The sequence below is a fragment of the Hakea prostrata genome, chromosome 2, assembly GCF_041222555.1.
Source record: "Hakea prostrata isolate BN-2017 chromosome 2, UWA_Hpros_2, whole genome shotgun sequence".
NCBI lineage: Eukaryota > Viridiplantae > Streptophyta > Magnoliopsida > Proteales > Proteaceae > Hakea > Hakea prostrata.
In genome coordinates, this window is record NC_142601.1 from 63,744,154 (window position 1) to 63,769,932 (window position 25,779).

The 25,779-nt window shown below is 41.1% G+C and overlaps 1 protein-coding gene across 1 annotated transcript in view; it reads left to right on the top strand.

The window, feature by feature from the left end:
• Positions 1–435: 435 nt before the first annotated feature.
• LOC149025636 (WD repeat-containing protein 55-like) overlaps positions 436–25,779 on the top strand; it is a 36,264-nt gene continuing 10,920 nt past the window's right edge. Inside the window, exons 1-14 of the mRNA XM_089143591.1 lie at positions 436–510; positions 604–814; positions 3,983–4,144; positions 4,236–4,268; positions 4,452–4,516; positions 4,631–4,718; positions 4,841–4,913; positions 12,436–12,486; positions 12,598–12,654; positions 14,051–14,127; positions 14,279–14,327; positions 14,431–14,477; positions 14,693–14,766; positions 15,613–15,668. Coding sequence (XP_088999717.1) covers positions 4,050–4,144; positions 4,236–4,268; positions 4,452–4,516; positions 4,631–4,718; positions 4,841–4,913; positions 12,436–12,486; positions 12,598–12,654; positions 14,051–14,127; positions 14,279–14,327; positions 14,431–14,477; positions 14,693–14,766; positions 15,613–15,668 — 765 coding nt within the window. The 5' untranslated portion in view covers positions 436–510; positions 604–814; positions 3,983–4,049. The remainder of the gene's footprint in view (positions 511–603; positions 815–3,982; positions 4,145–4,235; positions 4,269–4,451; positions 4,517–4,630; positions 4,719–4,840; positions 4,914–12,435; positions 12,487–12,597; positions 12,655–14,050; positions 14,128–14,278; positions 14,328–14,430; positions 14,478–14,692; positions 14,767–15,612; positions 15,669–25,779) is intronic.

The window sequence follows — 25,779 nt, forward strand, 5'->3', positions numbered from 1 at the left end:
ACGGACTCCAGGCAACAGACTGCCTGCGATTGGAACCGCCACGGCCCAAACGCAGTGGGGGAAGGAGGGTTTGGGTACGGGAAATGAGGGAGTTGAACTTGTAAATTAATAAACTTAACCCCTTTCAATGTAAAAGAAAAATCTATATTTACAGATAAACTTTTAGTATTTGAATCTCAACCACACAATCAGTCTTTGATGACGTGGAGAGATCAGGACCGTCGACAGCAGCAGGCAGCTGCTGCCGCAAATTAAAATTCCTCCTTTGACGAATACACTCTATTACTAACGCTCTTAGTCTTCAATTATTTTTTACTGATAAAATTTTAATATTACATTTTCATTGAACCATGTAATGACTAAAATAACCCCTCCACCCGCCACCGGCCCCACCTGTTTGAAATCATCAACCACATTTATTTTTTTGAGGGAAACCTCACAGCCTCACGGGGTGGGCTTGGGCGCTGAAAATTTCCTATACTTTTTCTCCTTCATCTTCTTCTATGAAAGGTAACTCTGCTTTTGTTTCGCAGTTCTTCGATAATTCTTTGTGTTTTTTCACGTTAATGGTGGGATTTATATTCGTGATGATTGGTGGTGTAGGGACTCAAACCACCGAGAATTGTCGAGAGGAGACGCCGGAGTCGTCTTGATATTTTTCACCGACTTTCGACCTCACTCGTGAGTATACTTTCGCACTCCAGGCTAATGCGTACAAAGAGATTTGGTCAAAGATTCATTCAATACAGCGCCATAGCGGCGATTTGAGTACCCTGGACTTGTTGTCGCACCTTCAATCACCCAAAATCACCAGGTTACCATCGGTGCTTCTTTCCTTCTCTGAGATTGTCGGGGGAACATATATGTACCTTTCTGTGTTTTCAATTTGTGCGACTTTATTTTTTTGAAGTATAGAAGAGCTTAAGAACCCACGGACTAGTTTGGTTGATTAAGTTGGTTAATAAGATTATGAGCCTAAAAAATTGCCAGATGAATGGAGGAGAAGTATCGTTGTTCCAATTTACAAAAATAATTGAGATATTCAAAGTTGTAATAACTATGGAGATATTAAATTGGTGAGCCATACTTTGAAATTATGGGAGAGTAATTGAAACCACTTAACTATAATTACGAAGAGCCAGTTTGGATTTATGCCGGGAGACCTATAATGGAGGATATTTACATAATTAAGAGATTTATGGAAATGTATAGAGCAATGTAGGAAAGACATTCATTTGGTATTTATTGACCTAAAAAAAAGCTTATGATAGAGTTCCTAGAGCATTAATTTGGCAAGTACAAGAAAAAATATGTGTTGCAAGTAAATATATAGACATAGTTAATGATACATATAATGATTCGGTGACAAGTGTAAGAATAGTGGGGGGACAAAGTAATGAATTTTTAATTATAGTTGGGCTACATCAATGATCAACTTTAAGCCCATATCTATTTGCACTTGTAATGGATGAATTAACTAAAGACATTTAAGATGAGGTCCTTTGGTTTATGCTTTTTGCTGATGATATTGTGTTGATTGATGAGACTCAAGTGATGATTAAAACCAAATTAGAATCATGGAGAGTAGTTTTGGAATCAAGAGACTTTAAGCTAAGTAGAATAAAGATAGAATATCTAGTTTGTAACTTTAGTCATGACTCATGATCGGGGAATTGATGAGGTGGTGATACTTGACGATAATGAGATTTTTCAAAGGGATTGTTTTAGGTACCTAGGTTCAATAATAAATAAAAGAGGTGATATAGAGGATGATGTTTCCTAAATAATTAAATTAGGGTCATTGAAGTGGAGAGGTGCGTCCGAGGTCTTGTGTGATTGGCGTATTCCATTAAAGTTTAAAGGAAAATTTTATAGGACCGTTCGACCAGCTATGATATACGGTGCAAAGTTTGTGGTTGTTAAAAAGAAGCATATATATAAACTTAGTGTAGCAGAAATGAGGATGTTATGATGGATGAGTGGCAAGATTAGGAAGGATAAGATAAGAAATGATCATATTAGAGTTGGTTTGGGAGTTGTTCATAAGTGATAAGCTTCGAGAAAGTCGTTTGAGGTGGCACAACCACGTTCAACGGAGACCTACAAATGCCCCTATTCAGAGAAGTGATATAATTTGAGACTAGAAGAGTTAGGGGTAGATCTAAGATAACATTAAGAGAAGTGGTGAAAAATGACATGTATAATTTAGGCCTTGTATCTAGCATGACCTCAAATAGAACTGATTGGATGGCAAGAATTCTTGTAGCCGACCCTTTAGTTGTTACAAGGCTTTTTGTTGTTGTTGTTGTTGTTTTTTTTGATGGAAATAAAATAGGAACATAAGGGGTTTATGCCTGAAATGGGAGACACATAACAATTTTGGTGGGCGTATCATGGTGTTCTTAGCTGTTAAGCATGTCATATTTTTTAGTGCATTTTCACATTATGAGTCAAGACTGCCTTTTTCTAGAGGTTTATGTTGGATTGTTGGGGAGTGAAAAATTCTAGAAAACAGGAAATATGGTTCCTTTTCAAGAATATGATAGGTCATAAGTAAAAGCTTTCCTAAGCCATCCCAAATTAATGAAATATTTATTTATTTATTTATCTATGGTTAATTGATCTTCTTGACACCGGTAACAAAACCTAGCTAATACCAGATCAAGGCGAAGGGTAAAATGTTCAAGATAATATTCATATTGGTGTGGAAAACTAAGCACACCACCATCACCCCCTAGTGAAAGAGATTAAAATATTTAATTATATAGTCAAAGTGGATAATTTTCTTTGCATTTTTTGGTTTTCTTTTTCCCATTCATCTTATGTGTGCACTTGTAGAAGGTTGGATTTTTTTAATTGAGATGGCAAAACCGAGGGAACGAGACTACAAAGTGATTGAACCCAAGGAGTGGAAACAGGCGAATTGGTTACCACCGACATTGATTTGGCCTTTGTGGCTAAGGCATCAGCTACATGGTTGATGACCCTAGAAACATTATTGAGCTGGCAAGCTTCAAATGCTTTGCCAATTCTAAGATATCCTGGATAGGTGAATAAAAATAGGTGGGGGACTCCACCCGCCCATTACATATTGGACTAGCTCCCTATAGTCCGATTCAAAAATCACATAGTCCATGCAATCCCCTAACATGTGATGCATGGCGTTTTGGAGTGCCAACGCCTCAGCCATAAGTGGTGATGCTGCGCATGTGAGCTCTGACACGGCTAAAACAGGCTCCCCTTTGTTGTTACGAGCAATAAAGCGTAGGCCCGCCCAATTCTAAGGTTGGATTTTAGGTCCTAAAAGGTTTCCTTTTCATAGCATCTAATTTTTTTTGTTGGGGGGTGGGGGTGGTGGCAGCAATCACATGGAACCAACTCATTAATCACTAATCAGGGAGAAAAATCCTTGCCTGTTCATTAATATTCTTGCTTCCTCATTAATACTGAACAGCATTTTCTTGCCATTCCCTTCTTAACTCACAGAGTTTTCCCCTGCGCTCAAGCCATCTAGTCCTGGCCTGTTCATTGCCCCTCTATTCTTGCGATTACTGTGCGCTGTGAGATTCTTTTTAAAAAATATTTATTATTATTTTAGGTCTTCAACTTCCCTCTTGCTATCTTCCACCTCAAATTTCCACCACTGCCCTTACTGTCTTCTACACTCAACCCCTATTGGCACTCAAATCTCACTGTGCTCCTTTCTTTTTCTTCCTCTGTTGACATCATTTTCTTTGTGTCAGTATCTTCTGTTTTGAACACCCATTTGATGATAATGAAGCTTTTCAGTAGTCAGTACAAAGATTTATTGAATTTAGAAGAACTTATTGTCACTGGAGTTTTCTGACAATATCTCACTACAAAGTAAAATGAGCACACCTTGTGTCCCACTTCCCTTCCAAATTTTTGTCAAGCTGATGGTTTGAGACTCTGAACTGAAGTAATTTCAAACAGTCTTATCTTCTCATGTCTGTTGGTGCAGTGATTTGGCAGTGGAAGTTCAGTAATATCTGATAGTTCTATTGAGTGTTGATCTTCAACACGTTACAATGGAGATTAATTTGGGAAAACTTCCATTTGATCTCGATTTTCATCCTTCAAGTTCACTTGTCAGTGCAGGTTTGATCACCGGTGACCTACTGCTGTAAGTCCAATAAGAAGAGTCTCATTTACTAGTTCTATGTGGTTATCTTGATAGTGTTTCTGAAATCCTTATTGAACTCATTCTGGATCAGGTACCGTTATGCTATAGATTCGCAGCCTCAAAGGTAAACTGAAGCACTTTATCTGACTATGGTCTAATTTGTTTTATAGCCAGTTCATCAAATCCAATATGTCGATTTATGCAGACAACACAGTTTTCTATAATTTCCATTGGTCTTGCAATGGTTTGATTTGATTACAGTCAGGCTCTAATGTTTTTTGTATGATCCTTACTCCCATTCTTTCAGGTTGTTGGAAATTCATGCACACTCTGAATCATGTAGGGCTGTTCGATTCATCAATGGAGGCTGTGGTATTGCTATTTGTCTTTCCATTTTAGCCCAACACTTGAGTTTGAAAACTTTTTTTTTTTAATTTTCGTCTGTAACTAACTTAGATTTGCTTTGGATGGGATTTATGCATTCAGCGATTTTGACTGGATCTCCAGATTGCTCAATTCTGGCCACAGATGTGGAAACTGGTTCCACTATTGCACGCCTGGAAGATGCCCATGGGTATGGTTTTTTGATATCCTACCAAATTGCAATCAATTTTGTCGTTCTTCAGCCCTTTCCATTTGTTCTTGTGTCTTCTCAGCTGCTTGAAAATTGATAGTATTGCGTTTGCTCATGAACAGTGCTGCTGTGAATCGCTTGGTCAACCTGACGGAGACTACTATTGCCTCAGGAGATGATGAGGGTTGTATTAAGGTGCCTTACAATTAATTATATCACAAAATTTCCTTTCTTTTGGATATAGTATTAATGTGCCTTTATATCTCGTATCTCTTTTTTCCTTCTATTATGGATTTTTTTAAATTTATTTTGTGGGAACATAAATATAAGGGAGTAAAATGCTTAACTAAGTTTCAGTTTCACAAAATTGAGCAAGTGGTATGGTCAAGAGCATGTTGTTCATTGGGAATTGAAGAGGGTTTATGATTAGCATGCTTTTCTTCCTTTGCTTAGAGAGTTAGTGGTTTAGTCGTGGTCATATGAGATGCATGTGTTAGCAAAAATGAATGCATGCAATGGAACTTAGGAGAAGCACCACGAGGCGACAAGATGAGGATGGCAAAGGTTTGGGATAATTCATAAAGATGGTTTGGCCTTGTGAAATTGTGAACAAAAAAACCGTCTACTGTGAAGTCGGTTTCATTTAAATTGGAGGTGCTAAAAATAAAACTACACAACAACAACAACAACAACAACAACAACAACAAAAGCCCCCAACTAAATGGGGTCGGCACATGGATTCTTGCCCTCCAACAGTCCTCAAGGCCAGCAGATACAAGGCCTAAGCATACATATCCTTCTCACCACCTCCAAGGTTATCTTAGGCTACCCCTAGCTCTTCTAGTCCTTCAATATGGATTATATCACTCTCCGAACAGAGCATTATAGGTCTCGGAACGGGCCGGCCACCCAAACGACTCTCAAGCTTATCACATGGGAGCAACTCCCGGACCAACCAATATGATCGCTATCTTATCCATCCTAGTTGCCACCATCCACTAGCACTCATTTCGCACACCGAGTTTATCTATATGATTCTAACAGCCCAACACCGCACCGACATCAAGCTGGTCGGACAACGGCCATAAAACCAAGCTAATGGAATACGCCGACGCATAAGACCCCGGATGCACCTCTCCACTCATCCACCCTAAACTGGGAAACCCATCTCTAAATCACCCTTACAGATGAACCTAGGTACCAAAACAACACTCGAGGAACTCATCGCAAGACACCACCATCACCGCCCGATCATGACTAAAGACAAACAGATATTCGCTTCGATCTACTAAGTTTAAAGCCGATTCCAAAGCTACCCCATGATCTAAGGTATAACCCCACGGGCTCATCAATCAACACAATCCACACCGCGGGGACCCATCGAATGCTTGGAATCATCCAACCGGCAATAGATATGGGCAAAGGACCCGAGTAGCCCAACGACGGAACCACGTCCCCCACGCACACAGCACCGAACCACAACATACCAACACAAATACCAACACCCAGACCCAAAAACGCCAGGGACCACAAGCCAGGCAAAAAACCAAGAAGGCCACACATACCCCAAAGCTCCAAAAGAAAACCCGAGACGGCAAAACCCAAGGCGAACGAGAAGCGGGAACCCCCAAAACGAGGCATCAAAAGCCCAAGTATTACAACAAACCCTTTGAAAGGAACCCCCCCCCAACACGGCAGGCCAACAAACAACAGCAACCAAACAGCGGGCGCCCCAGGGATACGGACCGGGGGCACCCCACCCCCGACAAAAACGAAAGCGGACACCGGCGGGAAGGTAACGCCAAACAAGGAAGAAGCCATTGAACGGAAATAGGTTTCCCACTTTCCCTCACAAACTAACCCTCCATTACATCACAGGTCAAGTTTCCCCCTCTAGTATCTATAAAAGTTTCCTCTTGGCCCAACTATTGTTAACCTTTTCCTGTTTCCGCATTTTTAGCTCATTTTTCTAACCTATACCTTGAAGTCCTCACATCCTTAGTTCTTTGCCATGTCTTAAAACTAGCCTTTTTATTCCTAAATGCTAAAAATAAAACTAGAAGGCTAAAAATGAGTTGGTCAAACTGACAATGAAAGGCAATTTTTATGAGAAAGTAAAAGATACTATCCTAGAATTTAGTAAAAACAAAACTGTTTTTCCCTTTAAAATGAGTTTATTGAATTGAAGGTTTACTAAACATCTCTCTGCCTATTCCTTATTAGCCAGAAAAAAGTTGTTAAGATAATCTCTCTATGTTGCTGGGATGGAGTTTCGGGCATGTCCTTGTTGAATGTAGAGATCATACTGGTTAGTGAAACTATCCGAACAGACTGGACTTGGCTGCTATATCCTTTGTGGCTCTGTTTGTTTATTAGGTTGGATATCAGCATTTTCGAAGGAGGTGTTCATTTATAACAGAAGTAAAAAAGTATTGTTGCTGCCCAAAGTACAAGAAACCATGAGTTACAAAAATAAAAACTCATTCCCCAAGCTACCACATCGGCCAAATTCATCATCTGTGCTTCAGTGCCTTTGATAAGAACCTTATCACCTTGCTACCACAAACTCTCCTCACTTGCAGCGTATAACTCTCAATTGATTGCAAGCTACGGAACCATAGGGCATAGAACAAATAGAGCAGTGGGAAATCAATGGACAATCATGCAATTACTTCATTCCTGTTCTGCTGAATAGTTACAGAGTATAGAACTAACAAGATTGCTTAACAACTTCCATTAACATCAAACATAACTACAGTAAGACTAACTGCAGATCCTAACCTAACAGCTCACCTGAGAGCTAAGCTCTCCCCAGCAAGACCTCCTTGCCTCTCTTGCAGACTCCATGCATAAGCCCCCACTTCTCCCTTTCCTTCCCTTCCCTTCATATACCCCCAACCACTACCCCAAGACAAATCCTAACTTACCCCTTTCCACCTTAGCCATATCACAACAGCAAGTAGCTGCTCCCCAATGAGTCCTTGCCATGTGTCCTTGTCCTCCACCTTCTGTCTCTCACATGGTTGGGTGGAAATGATCCCCTACAACTCACTACCCTATAGTGCCCCTCCACATTAGTGTCCTAACAGCCTCCTTTTGCATGGTTGTGGCCCATTCCGCACATTGTTTTATAGTTTTTTTGTTTGTGTTGAAAGACAGAATCAATTATGGGAGATTTGGTTGATTTAGTTAGTTTACTTTCCTTATTGGGATTAGATTTTCTAGGATCTTATTTTTCCTGTAAGATTTGCAAACTGGGAAGGTTTAATTTGATCTGTATTTGGTAAGTTTTGAGTATAAATAAATTTCTTGTTGTGCCCTTCACACACAAGTCAGGATTTGTTCAGTTCTTTCAACAGTTTGACTGATTTACTTAAATTTAGAAATGATAATATACTTGCCCCTCCTCTTTCTTTTTTTTTTTTTCCCCCCCCCTTTTTCTTTTTTTGTTTTTTTTTTCCCCCCCCCCCCCCCCTCTTCCCCCCCCCCCCCCCCCCCCCCCCCCCCCCCCCCCCCCCCCCCCCCCCCAATGGCTTATTGAGAAAGAAAAAAAGGGAAAGAGACAAAAGGAAAGAAGAAGAAGAAAAAAAAAAAAAGACTAAAGAAAAACTCCCCAGGAGGAAGAAAGAGCCAAGCAAAAGGAAGGAAACTAAAAGAAAAAAGACGGTCAGACACAAAAGGAGAGAAAGGAACGAAAAAACGCAATTCAATGTGCTTAGTTCGATATGTTGTTGGATTATTAGCAATACTAATAGAGACTTGTTGTAAAAAACAATAGGGGGAACTGGACTCAAAGAGAAGAAAAGAGAAAAAGAAAAGAAAGGAAGAAAAGAAAGACTCAAGAAAGAACAAAAAGGAGAAGAAAGATGGGAGAAGGGAGGGAGACAGATAGGGGGGATGAAGTACAGAGTAAAAGAGAGAAGAAGAGAAAAGGAAGAGAAGGCTCAATCACAGAAAGGATGGGTGGGTGGGAAAGTAAAAAGCTAAGCCGGATCCGAGGTCTCCTCTTTCTTAAGTTTAGCTCAGCAATAGGGGTATCAAGGTTTACACCCCAACATCGATAATAGATCAGGAATACTCGGGATAGGAATATACCTATTGATGAGAAAAAGAAATAGAATCAGATCTTTAATTAAACTCTGAAGAAAGTCTTTTAACTTGAATTTCTCACCATCATTCCTGTGATGAAATATTGACTACATAAACAATGAGAAGTGTGATGTTAGTGACTTGACAAATAGAGTATGATCAGCATTGCTTTGGAAAAAAGAGGAAGGAAAGAAGGAGAGAAAAAGACCAAGAGACTGAGAGAGGAAAAACCAGGGGATTCCAAAGACTGAACAGAAGAAGGCAACGAGGGGAAGTTGGGTGTACAGAAGAAAGGAAGAGGAAGTGAAGGGGGAAAGGGAAAAATCAAGGGGGAAAGAAAGAGAAGGAGATCAAAGAAAAAATAAGAGAGTTTGGAGGAAGGTAATGCGTGTCATTTTTTTTCATTGCCATTTCCTCTACAAGTTCCTTCCATTTCTTATCAGATAGGCTGAACTTTAGACAGAACGGAGACGAGAGAGGATATAAAAGCATGGTAGGAGTGGACAAAGAGTTATAAGAAACATATTTAGCTATGGGATGTTGAGTAAAGACTGACCCCTTAACAGCAATAGGAAGATTGGAAGAAGATACCTGGAGAACGATTGGGAGCGAGAGGGAAGTGGAGATCACCTCCACGCTAGCCGGTTGTATTTCTTCCTCGATAAGTCTCACCTCCTACGGTCAATTGGTGAAAGACCCAAGGGTGTCTCACAGAGTGGTCCCCGGAGGTTCTTCACATGGTTGGAAAACGAGGGGGTGGATTAGAGTCGTATCGGCGAAGTCTCCCGGTGGAAACTCGGGACCAAAGTGGTGGATGATAGGAAGATCTAGAGTGGAAAGAACACCTCTCCTAGGACTCTCCCCTGGAGAGGTGTATAGTAAGGGCAAAACTCATGAAAAATACATCCATGGATACAATGGTTTTCAGAGGGAGGATGATAACATTTGTACCCGAGTAGCAGAATACCCCAAAAAGCAACGTAAGCCGGGGGAGCAGCACTGGTGGGGTGATTAGGCAAGACAGCATCCAAAAACCTGGGGGAATAACAAAAGAAGAGGCTCCCTGAAGAATCTCATTAGGACATTTAAAACCAAGTATCCACGGGCATCCTATTCGAGAAGGTAAGAAGCGTGAGTATAGCATCACCAAGTCGGTGGACATCATAGCAATCATAATGGAACGGGCATCCTAAGAGATGCCGATTCTTCCTTTCGGCCACCCATTGGGCAGCCGTATCAAGAACTGGTCGATGTATTATGCCAGGAGAGAGATATCTTTGAAATTCACCATCAATATACCGGTGCCATGTCACTGCGAAGGATCTTACGGTGGCATTGAGCGAGTTTTAATCATATTATGAAAATCAGAAAACATGGAAAACCTCATTTTGTTTTAAAAGATAAATCCAGTAGAACGAGAGTGACAATCAATAAAAGTAACAAAGTACCTATGGCGAATAGATACACGCGGCGGGGACCCCACACATCAGTATGAATTAGCATAAAAGGAATAGGTCTTGTTATGAAGAGAAGGTAAATAAGTAGAACGAGTCCTTTGCAAAAATGCGAGCTTCGCAAAAAAAATTATCCTCGTTATAAGAAGAAACCAAATCGGGAAATATTTTCTAAGAGTTCCTAGAGGGGGTGACCTAGCCTACGGTGCCACGATGAAGGTCTAATTTTACCGAATGGACTGGATTAGAAGATGTAGTCAAAGCGGAGATTCTCAATCGGCTCAAGCAAATAAAGTCCATTGTCTAGTTTACCACGTCCAATCTCCTTCCCGTGACCGGATCTGAAGGACACAATAAGATGGGAAAAAGTCACTTTACAATTCAAGTCATGTGTAAGACTGCGATAGAGAGCAAGTTACTAGAGAAAGAGGGAACATGTAAAACTTTAGACAAAGAAAGTGATGGAGAATGCTGAATGGTTCCTTTTCCAGCAATAGAAGAATATGAGCCATCAGCGATTCGAACTTTATCCTTTCCGGAAGTTGGAGAATATTGTAAGAAAGAAGAGGATAAACCTGTCATATGATCTGTGGCTCCCGTATCAATGATCCAAGGAGTAGAAACTGAAGAAGCGAAAGCGTAAAAGTTTACCGATATAGCAAGGTAAGAGTTGGTATGGGTAGTAGAGGAAGAGGGGAGGTGACGTCAATAGTTGTCATGTTGACAAAATTATCTAGATTCTTGAGTCTTCAACCTAAGTAACCGAAATGTCGAGAATGCAATAGCAAACAACCCAAACAGATCTACCCTTTTTCCAGAATGACAAATATGTCCTTGAAAAAGCGGAATTTGCAAATAAATCTCAGAACTTATACAAATTTACATATAAGTCCGTAAGCAAATTTACCAAAATAACTCAAAACTTGAATCAAAACTAATTCAAAAATTGAATTCAAAAACTTGAATTCAGTAAAGCAAATTTACCAAAAATAAAACTTGAATTCAAAACTTGAATCAAAAATGAATTCAAAAATTGAATTCAAAAACTTGAATTCAAAAATTGAATTCAAAAACTGAATTCAAAAATCAAATTCAAACCATAACAGATCCGTTATGGTCTTTCAGAGCTAAGGAGAACACCGATCGAAGAACCTTAATAGAGAACCCAATCGAAGGTTTGGATGACTAACCAAGCCGAATCGCAGGCGGATGAAGAATGACGAGAAAAAATTGGGGAGGCGAAGCGAAGTTGTTGGAAGAGGGAAGTGCGATTTTTTTTCTCTCCTCGTTGTTTATTCATTGAATCGAGACGGAACGAATCGCTTCTCTTTCTTTTTTTTTTTTTTTTTTTTTTTTCTGTTTCAGTTGGCGACCAAGATGGTACTGAAAAACTGCCTAGAACTGAAGATTGGCGATGGGTTTGAAAAAAAAATCAGAAGAAGAAGGTAGGTCGCTTCCCAAATCGAATTTAGGCTCTGATGCCATGTTGAAATACAATGTTTGGCAGAATGGCTTATTGATCTATGATCTCAAGCCCTTTATTTATAATAAAGAGGAAAGTAGACTATTACAAGGAATAGAAGTTTACATGAATGCAAAACAACCGGGCTCAAAAGACAAAAAGAAGAGTGGGGGGGGGGTTTTTTGTCAGTGGGTTGTGTTTAATTGATATGTTTGAATGCTAATGTTACAGCGAATGATGCTTCAATCTTTCTGCATGGTCCATTAGGTCTAACTGACCAAATTGTGACACTGAAAATAAACAATTAAGAGTGAAGCATGTTATCATGAGTGACATCCTCAGCCTTGGATTACCAAAAAAAAATAAAAAATAAAAAGTTTCTTGAGGCTCCTGTTTTTTCTTTCTTCAATTCTTTGTGCTCAATTCTGCAGTTTATTTTTTGGACTTGTGATGGATGTTTGGAAGATCGGCCTACATCAGGAAGTGTCCTACAAATCACAGTTTGATGCTTGTCTTCCTCATTGCAGAACGCTAATTGCTGGGCACTTTAGATTGAAATTACTCATTTGTTACTACCATGCCAATTTTGTGCTATTGACATTAGTGATTAGTCTATTCTCTGGAGAATTATCTCACACATTTGACATAATTATTTGCTTGCCATTTTTTTAAAACAATGTTTAAGATTAAGTCTAAGACTGTCTTGCTATAATTGTATAGTGGAGATGGGACTCTGTCTGTGTGCAATCTTCGAAGAAATAAGGTTAGTTATTGATTTTGAATATAAATCTAATGAAATTTAAAGAATGCAAACGTTTTTTTTCTTTTCTCTAGAATCTTAGAAATCTGCTTATCTTGTAAATGCTAACTCTAGGTGCAATCTCAATCCGAATTCTCTGAAGATGAGCTGCTGTCTGTAGTTCTTATGAAGGTATATTACTTTCTTTCAGCCTGAGATATGGGGATCTTTTTTTTGTTACATTCAAGTTTGTGTTGCATAAACAAATGAATAGATGTGAATGGGTTGACTTAGGTCACTTGTATGTATCAATTTTCAATGTGTAATTATTTTCCCCTTTGCAAGATTGTAACTGTTTCTGGTTCCTTTCTGTGTGAATAGAACATTGTAGTGCAGTTATTAGGTTTCTGAACTTGTAATATCATGATTTAAATTTATTCCACAAGTTTGTTGCTCCATAAGACTTGTCAAAGTAGGAAAATGGTATATCGGCTCAAGTGAGATATTCATTGTGGACTTAGAAAATGGTGGAGACACTTTTTTTTTCCTTTTTTTCTTTTAACAGTGGCCCAGTTGGGGGGTTGAGGGTGAGGGGGGTTTGGAAGACCCAAATCCGTGGAGTTGGGTTTAGGAATCCATCTTATTTTAAGATGGTATAGTTTCTTAGGTATGTTGGTGGGGTTTCAATAATCTGAAAATATTGCCAAAGCAGGCAGTGTTTTTGTGTGCTTGGCATTGGTTTCACCATATCCACTGTGTTCTTGAAGTCAGGAGACCTCATGATGTTATAATATCTTTAGATTATCCCCCTCCCCTCCCCCCTTGGTTTGGTTCACAGGTCATATCCCCCATCAATCATTACCCTTTGGAGAGCCCTAAAAAGAGCCTTCCCACCTAGTCATTCCTTATTACCCACCACATCTCTGCGAACCCCAACTACATCCTTTGCTGGAATGGTATTGAGGACATTGAACATTTGTTCTTTTTTTGCCCTTTCTCTAGTTCTCTTTGGAAAAAAGCCCTTAACTACATTTGGCCCCACTCGCGTCGCTCATTTGAGTTTGTCTATGACTGGTCTTGGATATTGAGTAACTTTTCAGGTACCTCTAGTTGTGACCGGATTGGTAGGCTTGTCTTTGGTGCTGCAGTCCACCATCTGTGGTGGGAGCATAATCTTAGGCATTGGACTTCCAAATCCCACTATTGATTCTATTTGGAATGCTATTTACTTTGATGTATCCTCTAGGATTATTGCTATCCCCCTCCCCCCGGTTGTTGATTCCCCAAGGAACAGGCTCATTGTTGTATCCTGGGGGCTCAACTCCCAATTCCATTGTCGTCTTTGATCCTCCCCTATGGATCTTTCTTGTAGTTCGGTTTTCGTCTCTTTAATTTGATTATTTATTCATCCAAAAAAAAAAAAATCGTTAGATTCATAGTGGAAATAGTGAAAAAGGACATTAAAAGCGAAGGGTGAAAAAGGAAAAGAAAATATAAGAAAGAATTATAACTATGTTATTACCTCTTTATTTTGATGTTCTAATTTTATTTTTTTTGGGTTGGGGGGGGGGGTTGTCTGTTTGAATAGAATGGTCGCAAAGTTGTCTGTGGAACTCAATCTGGATCTTTATTACTCTATTCCTGGGGCCATTTCAAGGATTGCAGGTATGCCAATTCTGAACTGGGTTGATATGATTCACTGAAATTTATTAATAAGAAAATCTTGCATCTCCACAGCAGTGGTTGTTTAGAAGGCATTTTCATGTTCAATGATCTTCTGAGAAAATGCTCAAATCTCTTCATTGTGAATTTGCAGTGACCGATTCATCAAACTTTGTCCAAATGCTGTTGATGTACTACTGAAGGTGATTGACACCTTGAGCTTGTCCATTCTTTTCTTCTGTTGCATTTCAAGCTTACTAATGTGCTTTCAAGAAAATAACTAATAGTGTGCTTTTCATTTGTCAGCTTGATGAAGATCGGGTTATTACCGGGTCAGAGAATGGACTCATCAGGTGAGAAGGTTTCTTGTGTAGAAAGGAAATGGGCATGAAAAAACTATTGTTGCTGGCATGCATGCTTGTCAGAATCACTGTTTACATGGTTCTGCTAGATTTGATTAGCATAAGACCATCTTGCTGCATGTTGGTCATGTATTAGACACATATATGGGGAGATTTAGTACTCTTTTTTCACCCCTCCACTACGTAATATCCTAATTCATGTACAGCTTGGTAGGCATCTTACCCAACCGAGTAATTCAACCATTGGCTGAGCATTCAGAATATCCTGTGGAGCGCCTTGGTATGATCTCTAATCTTTTTCTTTTCAAGCAAACCTGGGAGAACCCATTGCCTATGCGGAGCAGCTTCTTACTGCCCATACATGGTGTCTCATGTTTTCAAATTTTGATATATTTGTGTGATCCTAAATGTCTGATCTGTATAATATTTTTTTAATGATCAATGCCAAAGGATTTGTCTTGTGAAAATTGTATCCATGATGCTGTATTTTCTCCATTTAAGTGAGGTCAGTAGACCTGAAGTTTTGGGGTAGCTTTGGGCAATGCTGTTGAAGTGGACTTGCCTAATATTTAGGCTGTGATTGGCAGTCTGAGAGAATCAACCCCCACATCTGCTTGTTAGAGCCATAATTACAAAAACTTCATAAGATCTTGGCTTTCTCTAGTAATCTCAGTGAATCTTGGTCACATACCCCATGGTATTGTATCATTGGACTTGGGATTTGAAATGCGAAGGAGGAGGGTAGTTAGGTGTCTATGACATGTGTTTTACTCACTGTACTTGGGTTGGGTTTCTTACATAATATGCAATGTGAACTTTCACTATAACTTCTGAGCCTTCTACTATCCAAATCTCTCCATCTGCTTGCCAAAATTTAAAATTTTTCTGAGATCTCAAGATGAGTTTTGGAACCATTGTATAAGCAAGGATTTTTCCCTAAATTGATACCTTTGTACATTTTGGTTGGTTGTCCTTATGGGCCAGTGTTTTCTCTGACGCTTTTTACAAACAAGCCTTTGTACCAAGATACATGTAAAGGGTAGAACCGGAGAAATGTTGATGTAGGTTATCTCACTTCTGATCATGTACTGACCTTCTGTGCCTAACTTATTACTTGATTCTGCAGCTATTTCTTGCAATAGGAAGCATCTGGCCAGTATTTCACATGATCAATTTTTGAAGGTGTGTGGCTACCTCTCTCCCTCTGTGTGTCTATGTGTGTGCTCCAGTTGCACTGTTTGACTTAAATAAGGCCTTTGATAATCTTCACTTATATTGAAAATTTGAATGGAGTTGAGAGCTTTGTAGTGCAAAATATACTGTCAAAGACTAATTTCAAATAAATGGATTTCGAGGAGTTGTTAGGAAATCTAAATAGTTATCGTTAAATAAGAGAAAGGGAGTTACAACTATGGGTTGGGGTGTGGCAGCGGTAGCTTGAAAATCATACATAGGTGAAGTTCATTGCAACATTCCCCTAATTCAGAACCACCCCCCCTCTTTCCAAACGCCGGGGGGGGGGCATTTATTTAAAAGAAAATCCCTGAGGGAGCTTACAACCTACAAAATCAAAATAAAGTGACCAAAGGATAAAATGGGGAGGGGAGAAAGTGAAGATACAAGATTGATATGATGCTGCATGAGAAGCAAGTAAATCAGCAACACTGTTCTCTTCTCTAAGAGTGTGTTTGAATTCAATGTAATCAAATTCTTGAAGTAGAGATTCTGTGTCTTCCATCAAGTGTCTGATCTTCCAAGGATAACCTTTCTCTTTTTTGTTATAAGCTAGATTATTGCTTTATTGTCTCCTTCAATTATCACCTGTTTTATATTATTGGAGATAGCAAGTTGGAGAGCCCTTCTAACTGCTGCTGCCTCTGCTTGAAGAGCAGAAATATTACCTCCAGGTTGTGCAAAACAGAAAATAACTTGGCCTAGATGATCACGGGCCACTCCTTCATAACCAGCTTGATGAATATTGTGTTCTTTCTTAATATGCAGATCCATCGACATTGATCTTAATAACAGAGTGAGGAGGGGTGATCCAATGAATCTCATCTTTGACTTTCTGTTTTTTTTTTTTTTTTTTTGGGGGGGGGGGGGGATGCTTTAAAGTGCTCGTTGTTCAAAGTTTGAGTTAACCACCAGACCTGAGAAGGCTTTTTGTATGCTTTTGTATGTGTAGCCTTATTAAAGGAAGACCAAATAATCCACGAGGTAAACCAGTGTAAAGTGAGAAAATAAACCTCCTCAGGATTTTTCTTTGATGAAGTGATCCATCTTGAGATTTGATCAATCAAGTCAGTCAAATGGTTCCACTAGCAGGTACTAAAGCATGCCCAAACCTATCTTGCATAGGTACAGTTAGAAATATATGATTTACAGATGCTTCATCAGCTTGGAAAAAGAAGCATCGGTCAGTAAATTTGCATCCTCTTTCCTTAAGCAACTTAGTAGTAGGAACTAGGAAGTTTGTTGTGAAGAATCTTTCAAATAAAAAGAGCTACTCTCGGAGGGATGGGAAGATGCCCTAGATGGAGCCAAGAATGATGAGGGTTTGAGTTTTCATTCTTGGTAATTAACCTGTAAGCTGATGCAACAGTGAAATCACCAGAAGATGTTTGATCCCTGATGACCTTATCAGAAGTGTTAGTCAATGATAATGGGATGCTCATAATGCTTTGTGCCACATCAGGGGGCCACCACTGGTTTATCCAATCTTCAATCCAAGATGAGGTCTCATTATCAATGAAGTATGCTACATCATTTGGAGCATTTATAGGAAGAGGGTAAGGTGCTTGAAGTGGATGGGATTGAGGAAACCATCTATTTTTCCATGGATTGATATTAGAACCATTACCTACTTGATGAAATATTCCTTCCAATATCAAATTTCTAACTTTGATAAGAGCCTTCCAACCCATGAAGAATTTTGGGCATAGATTTAAAGTGAATCGTTCTCTGTGATCAACTCCTATGCTTTCTTGGCAACCAATGCACAATTGAAAGCTTCAAGGTTTTTGATGTTGAGTAAACCACTTCTCTTAGGTTGACAAATGGTGTTCCACCCAACAGTGTGAAAGTGATTCTGTTCTCCACTTGACCAAAAAAATCTTCTATTTGCAAGATCCAGTTCCTTTAAGGATTTTTTGGGCAAAAGGAAGCAAGACATGTAATGGCTAGGCATTGTTTGAGTAACAAATTGGATGAGTACTGATTTCCCAACGTAGCTAAGGAGTTTTGCCTTCCAGCTTTGAAGTCTGAGATTGACCCTATCGATAAGACCTTGGCAGTGATTTTTCTTTAGTTTCCCACAAAACAGAGGAATGCCAAGGTAAATGTCTAGATCAGAAGTTGGGTTTATATTGAAATGCTTAGCCAACAGCCTTTTAGTTTGATTTGGGGTGCACTTGCTGTAATGTACACGAGTTTTTTGGGTATTCAGGAGTTGGCCAGAAGCTTGACAGTACTTGTCCATAATCTTATGAAATTGGTCAGCTTCTTTGTGAGATGCTTACCCAAATAAAATAAGGTCATCAGAAAAAGCTAGGTGGGAAAGACTTTCTCCACTTCTACATAATTTAACCCCTTTGATTTTCTTTCTAGATCTTGCTTCTTCTATGTGGCTAAAAAGCACCTCAACACAAAGAACAAAAATATAGGATGAAAGTGGGTCACCCAGTCTTAGACCTCTTGTTGGTTTGAAGTAAGGTGAAGGCTTTCCATTAATGAGAATGGAAAGTTGAGGGGTTGAAATACAAAACATGATCCAATTGATCCATGTAGTAGGGAAGCCATATACTTGAAGAACTCTTCTAATGAAGGTCCACTCCATTCTATCGTAAGCCTTGCTCATATCATGTTTGATAGCCATAATACCCTTCTTTCCTTTCTTTCTCATATTGATTTTGTGCATAATCTCATGGCCAATCAAGATGTTATCTTGTATGTGTCTTCCCTTGATGAATCCATTTTGATGAAAGAGATTAGACTAGGGAGGATGTGTTTGATCCTATTAACCATGACCTTGGTAATAACCTTATAGCTACGTTACATAAGCTTATAGGTCTACACTCATTCACAAAATTAGGGATGTCAACCTTAGGAATGAGGGATCTGAAAGTCTGATTAATTTGGGAAGAGAAAGTGATGTCTCAAAGAAAATTTTAATGTGGGCTATGACTTCATGATTGCATATGTCCCATGTAGAGTGATAGAAACCACTAGAGTAATCATCCGGGCCAGGAGCTTTTTGTGCTAGAGATACTGAAAATTGTAGGTTGGATTTCCTCATCAGTGAAAGGTGTGTTAAGGATGCTGAGATGATCATTAGTAAGTCTATCTCTAATGACATCCAAGTATGAATCTTCAAAGCAAGGATTGGAAGTGGAGTAGACAGTTTTGAAGTGAGATAAGAAGGCTTCCTCTAATGTAGTACTGTATTTGATTGATCAAAACAATAGCCAAATAGGATATAGGACCTTTCACAGGGAATCAAGTTCAGAGTTGATAGACTTAAGATAAAACATAATTTGGATGTGAAAGAGGGCTGGAACTAGAGTGGTATTTTAAGGATAATAACATAACAAAACATGCTGAATAGATCTTCAAAACAGGGGCAAAACTATAATAAAGAAGTTGAAAGGACAATATGAGGGAGTTGAGAATAAGAATGTAACACACGGGCTTCACACCGCAAGGTGAATCGATTGGATCGAACACCAACCTACCTTGATCAAACACAAGGAGTCTCCATAGAGAAGGAATGCTAACAAAGCAATTTGATTTCAATAGATGAGTTGTGTCTTCACCTCTTACATAAGTTTCTTTATATAGCATTCTAAAGAGACATCAACATTAATGGTAATATCCAACCACTAGCTAACACCACCTACCTATTAATAACTCAACTACTACCTATCTCTTTGACAAAGGAAAAATCCTTTGACAATGAGTTCTTTTATTTTCAAACCATAGCCCCTTTTATTGACTTTTCAAAAACTAGACTTGGGCTTAAGGTTTAAGACTATGAAGTTCAACTCAAGTGGGCTAACTTTAACCCAATAAAACAGTCCTAGCCCATGAAAGCCATGGGCTGATTCAGGTGACAACTTTAGGCCTTTGATGGGCCTAACTCAATTGGCTTCTTCTTTCGTAAATATGTCTTCAATTCTGCATCATCCTCAATTTCCTTTTGATCACTAATGGAGTTGCCTTGAAAGTTAAGAGATCTAATTCTGTTTCTAGCTCTTCTCTTCATAGTAGATATATGAAAAAGTGGGTGTTCCTATCCCCCTGGAGGTTTCATTGAACTCATGACTAATGTTGCCATTTGAGGTCAATTTGATTAAGAGTCAGTCTCAGAGTAGCAAGGAGATGATTTTCAGTGATTTTCCACTTTGTGTCTCTATGATCCCATGGACATTTCATATGATATCAATGTCAGATCTGATCCGAGACTCTCTTTTGGAGATGGTGAAGCTTTGAAACTAAAATATATGAAGGTGACCCTCAAAACTGAGCTTTCCAAGCATCTTTTACTAAGTCAAGGTAGGTAGGTTCAAGAGTTTAGAAATTTTCAAATCTGAAAGGTTTATTAAATCTAGCTGAAGGAGGGTCGAAATGAAGAAGGATTGCACAGTGATCAGATTTGGTGAAAGTAATGTGTTGGGTTTAAGCTTCCGGAAAAATGTTAATCCATTTAGGATTAGCTACAAATCTGTCAAGGACTCTTTCCCTTTTCCTACCTCTTTGTTTGTTACACGGTTACACCAAGTAGATTTAGAACCATGAGCTTGTAAGGAAAGTAAATTTGCAGCATAAGAGAAGTTTTGAAAATACTCTATGCTGTTTCAAAGCAAGCCCTCCAAATTTATCTTGAAAAGAAGATAAGAATTCCAAGCACCACCCAAAATCCATGCATTATCAACAAAATCAGCAATATATATATGTATATATATTTTTGATGAATAAATAATTAATTACCAAAAGCTAAGGAAAGTAACGAAAGAAACAAGAAAAAGGGGGCAAGAGAGAAGCTGAGAGACTCCAAGAACTAACAAATAGCCTATTTCTTGGAGAATCTACAACAGGGGGGAGGGGAGAGAATGCAAATACAAAAAAAAATCAAGTGAGGGGCAAGAAAGTAGCTGAGAGACTCCAAGAACTAACAATTAGCCTATTTCTTGGATAATCAGCAACAGGGGGGGGGGGGAGAGGACGCAGTCTCGAAAAAACATCAAAGTAGATGGCATTCCAAATCATATCAATTGAATGGGATTTGGAGGACCATCTTCGCATGTTACGCTCCCACCAAAGATGGTGAATAGTGGCGGCAAAGACAAGCTTACCCACAAGGTCACAAGCAGAGGTACCGGCAAAGATTCTCAAGATCCAGTTCCATTCATATGCAAAACCAAAAGAACGACGGGATCTAGGCCAAATAGATGCAAGGGCGTGGGTCCAAACAGAGCGGGAAAGAAGGCAACAGAAAAATAGGTGGTTAATATCCTCTAAACTATTCCAACAGATGGCACAATTTGGGTTGGCAGGAATGTGACGGCTAATGAGAAAAGCTTGGGTAGGCAGGGCAAGGCTAAGGGTTCTCCAAAGAGTAAGGGCATGGCGAGGGATGTGGCCTTTGAACCAAACAAGAGGGGACCAAGGGGTAGAGGGAGAAGGGGTTCTCAGGAGGTTCCAAGCCGATGTAGTAGAAAAGGGGGTAGAGTGGGGGTGCAGCCAAACAATGCGGTCATCGGAGAGGGGGGATAAGGGGGGGAGGGAGCTCCAAACCTGTGTGAGATTGGGGTGGGGGGAGGGGGACCAAGAACCAAAAGAGATGAATGAGGAAAGGGGGCGGTTTTTGGGATACGGGTGTTATAAACGGTTATGGGGCCAAGAATAGTGTACAAGATACCCATCGGATGCCAGGGGTCTAGCCAAAAAAAGTGGAATGACTAGAGGAAACACTAACAGAGATGGCAGGGAGGGCCCGACCACGGAGAGTCAGGAGATTCCTCCAAATCCAGGAGGGGTTGGAGGGGAGCGCAACAGTCCAAATCGAGTCATTCTTGAGGAGATAGGCATATACCCAGGAAACCCAAATGGAATCATGTCTGAAGGCAATCTTCCATATGAGTTTCATGAGACAAGCCATATTCATATCACGGATACGGTGGAATCCGAGACCACCCTCAGATTTGGGATGACAAATGGCTTTCCAGCTAATAGGATGAAGGAAGCGGGAGGATTCCTGACCTTTCCAAAGGAAAGCACAGAAAAGGGACTCAAGAGAATGGATGATAGATTTAGGAAGGGAAAAAATACCACACCAGTAGAGATAGGAGGATTGGAGGACAGAGTGGATAAACACCATTCTCCCCGCAAAAGAAAGAAGCTTACTCTTCCAGAGTTGAAGCTTCTTTCGAATATGATCAAGCATGGGGGAGCAATGGTGGCGAGTGAGCCTACTAGGGATGAGGGGAAGACCAAGATAGGTCATAGGAAAGGAGCCAGGGGAGAAACCAGAGAGAGCTAGGAGGGTGGCCCTAGAGGAATCAGAGATACCAGAGAGAAAGATGGTGGATTTCTCAAAGTTGACTTTAAGGCCAGAAAGGGCTTAGAAACGGGAGAGAGTTTCAAGGATAGATGAAATGGAGGAGTGGTCAGCCCTAGAGAAGATCATTAGGTCATCAGCAAAGGCGAGGTGGGTGAGCTTAAGAGAACAACATTTGGGAATGGGGGAAATGAGCATCTGATTAGTTTTGGATTGGATAAGACGGGATAGCACTTCCAATGCTAAAGTGAAGAGATAAGGGGAAGAGGGCATCCTTGACGAATACCAATACGCGAGGAGAAGAAGCCAGCAGGGGATCCATTGGTGATGACCGAGAAGTGAGGAGTAGAGATGCAAGTCTCGACCCAATGGACAAAGGGGGGGGGAAGCCCATCGCCGAGAGGACTTCACTGATAAAATCCCAACGAATAGAGTCAAAGGCTTTATGAAGATCAACCTTTATAAGAGCAGCCGGGGAATGGCTAGCTTTATCAAAGCCTCGGACAATTTCAGCACAAAGGAGGATATTATCAGAGATGCTCCGACCGGCGATGAATGCCGACTAATTGGGGCTGACAAGAGAGGGGATAACCAATTTAAGAAGATTGGCCAAGATTTTGGAGATGAATTTGTAGATGAGATTACAGAGCGAAATGGGACGAAAATCAGAGAGAGAAGAGGCACCAGGCTTCTTGGGGATAAGGCAGAGAAAGGTGTTGTTGATGGAGGCAAGTTGAGACGGGTTAAGGAAGAAGCTGCGAATTGCATGAATAAGGTCAAGCTCGATGAAATCCCAAGTGGCTAGGAAGAATCCCATATTGAAGCCATCAGGACCAGGGGCCTTGTTGGCTTTGTGGGAACAAATGGCAGAACGGATCTCATCAGGGGAAGGGATAGCGCACAGAGATGGAAGAAGGGAGTGGTCTAAGAATTTATTAAGGATGGAGGGAAGGAAGGGCGGGCGAGTGGGGAGAGAGAGGGGGGGGGAGAGGAGGTTAGAGAAGTAGGAGACGACTTCCTCCTTAATATTGGGAGGGTCAGAGATCCAGGCACCACTCCGCGAAAGGAGGCAAGGCAGGGAATTGAAATTGTGGCGGGCTTTGAGAGAGTGATGGAAGAAAGCGGTGTTGGCATCTCCAAGCTCAAGCCACTTGATCCGGGATTTTTGACGGAGAAAACTCTCTTCCAGGGAGACCAGGGAGGAGAGGTGAAGGGAGGGGGCTTTCTCCTCATCCGCCAGGGAGCGGCAAAAAGGATCAGATTGAAGGAGGGATTGGACACTGGAGAGGCTCACCCGACACTCAGAGACTCTAGAAGAAATATTACCAAAAGTAGAGGAGTTCCAAGAACGAAGGGCAATTTTAGTGTTTTGGAGTTTACGAGCAAAAGCCACAAGAGGGAGAGAGTGACAGTGGACAGGTTGGGACCAGGCATCCATGACAATGGGGAGAAAAGAAGGGTTAGAAGTCCACATATCGAAGAATTTGAAGGGTTTGGGACCAAATGAAGGATGATCAAGAAGCTTGATATGGCAAGGGGAGTGATCAGAGAGGAGAGGGGAATCATAAAGAGCATGGCTAACGGGGAAGAGAGAGAACCAAGGGATGTTGATAAGGAATCTGTCAATTTTGGAGGCGATGCGGGCGGATCCAGTCCTACGATTATCCCAGGTAAAATGCTGACCAGACCAACGAAGATCAAAGACTTCCGCATCATTAATCCAAGAAGAGAAGCTGTCGACAGCCGCAGGGTCAGGGGGGTTACCTCCAATACGTTCATTAGCGAATCGAACAATATTGAAGTCGCCCCCAATACCCCAAGGCAGGCCGAACAAGGAAGAGGAGATAGAATGGAGGTCATCCCAAAGAGGAGCCCTATCCAGCGGGCGATTGAAACCATAGACAATTGAGAGATAGAAGGAGGGGAAACAGGTAGAGGATAAGTGAAAATGTAAGAGTTGGGGAGAGGAGAAGAGCAAGGTTGGCTGGAATTTTGCTGGGTCCCAAAGAACCCAAATTTGGCCATTAGGGGAATGAGACGAGTTGGAAATGAAAGACCAAGAGGGGGCTATGGAGATGGCAATCCGACGGGCATTGTCACAGTGAACATGGGTTTCTAATAAAGCTACAAAAGAGGCCTTTGACTCATGTATGGACCGTTTAATTTCAGCTTGTTTAGCAATTGAGTTTAGGCCTCTAACATTCCAAATGATAACATTAGTCATTTAAACAATAGTGGGGGGGAGTAGAAATTAAGCAACCAAGAGAAGGGGAAGGGGAACCATCCAGTCTATCATCCATGCATAAGTGACTATTCAAACTACAGTGAGGGCAAATCTCACACAGGGATGAGCTAATGGGGGAGGGGGATTCAAACATGTCAGGGTCAATGGTGGAGCCAAAACCAGAGGGTGAGGCAACAGGGGAGATGGCAGGCTTGGCAAGGGAAGGGGAGCAAGCAGTGAAAGGCTCAGAAGAGGTGGTCAGGGAGGTAAGCTTAGGAGACGGTTGCAATATGGTTGAGCTTGGATAGGAGGAGCAAGGAGAGGCGATGGGTAAAGGTAAGAGAGGTTTCTGAGGGCTAAGTGATTTGGCTTTGGAAGCGGGGCGAGAGTTAGAGGTGGATGGGTTGGGCTTTAAAAGGGATTTAGAATTGGATTAGTTCGAGGGAAAAAATGGGTGAGGGGTCGAGGTCCGTGGGCCTTGGATAGTAGGCCCATGAGCCCGGGAATGGTGAAAGAAAAGGGATGAGAGGGGCGGTGATGTGTCGTTAAGTGAAGGGTTCGATGAAGGGTATTTTGGAGATATGGTAGTATCGTGGGAAGATGGGATCGGTTCAAAAGAAGGTTGACGGTTTATCAAAGGGGGTATTTGCAGAGGCTCAGAGACCCTGGCAGACCTAGGGTTTGCACGAGAATGGAAGTTTACCTGAGAGGAAGATGTCGGACATACCAAGGAGCTCGAAGACCCAGATGAAGGGAGTTTGAGAATGCCAGCACCGTCAGGAGCAACATCATCAATGGTTGGAGTAGAAACAACAATGGCAGAGATCAGCGCCAGGTGAGCAGGATCAGGAGGATCAGAAGCAGTATCAGTCATTGCAGCAGCGACAGTCACAGGAGCAGTAGTTGTACGGTGATTCAGTTTTTTCTTCCGCCTTCTGTAAGTCTTGCCGGCGGGAGGAGAAACTAGCGATGAATCAACGGCGGCAGTCGAGGGAGGAACTGGCGATGGATCAACGGCGGCAGTCGAAGGAGGAGCAGAGGCAGTCGGAACAGAAATGAGATCCAACCGATCAATCAGACTTCTGGGAATATCCGATGAAGGAGGAATCATCAACTCAACCACAGGCGGTGGCGGAGCAATACGTGAAGGAGAAGCAACAGTGGCAGCAGGCGAAACCAATCGATGGTAAGAGGACAGAGCAGCATCGGGAGAGGAATCTTTCGGCGCCAGAGGAGCAGTTGGCGATGGAGTAGCAATACCAGCAGAGCACTTGTGAACTTCGTGTCTAAACGACAGGCAACCAGAGCACCAAACAGGGATCCAATCATAGACAATAATCTGATTGAAGTGAATACCTGAGTCATCAGCTATAGAGATGCAGGGAGGCAGAGGCTTGGAAGCAGGAACCTCAACACAAATACGGGCATAGGACAGTCGTTCAAGTCTAGAGGTCTTCAAATTAGAACGAAGAGGGCGCCCCAGAGTAGAACCGATGCGGCTGAGACATTCTCTG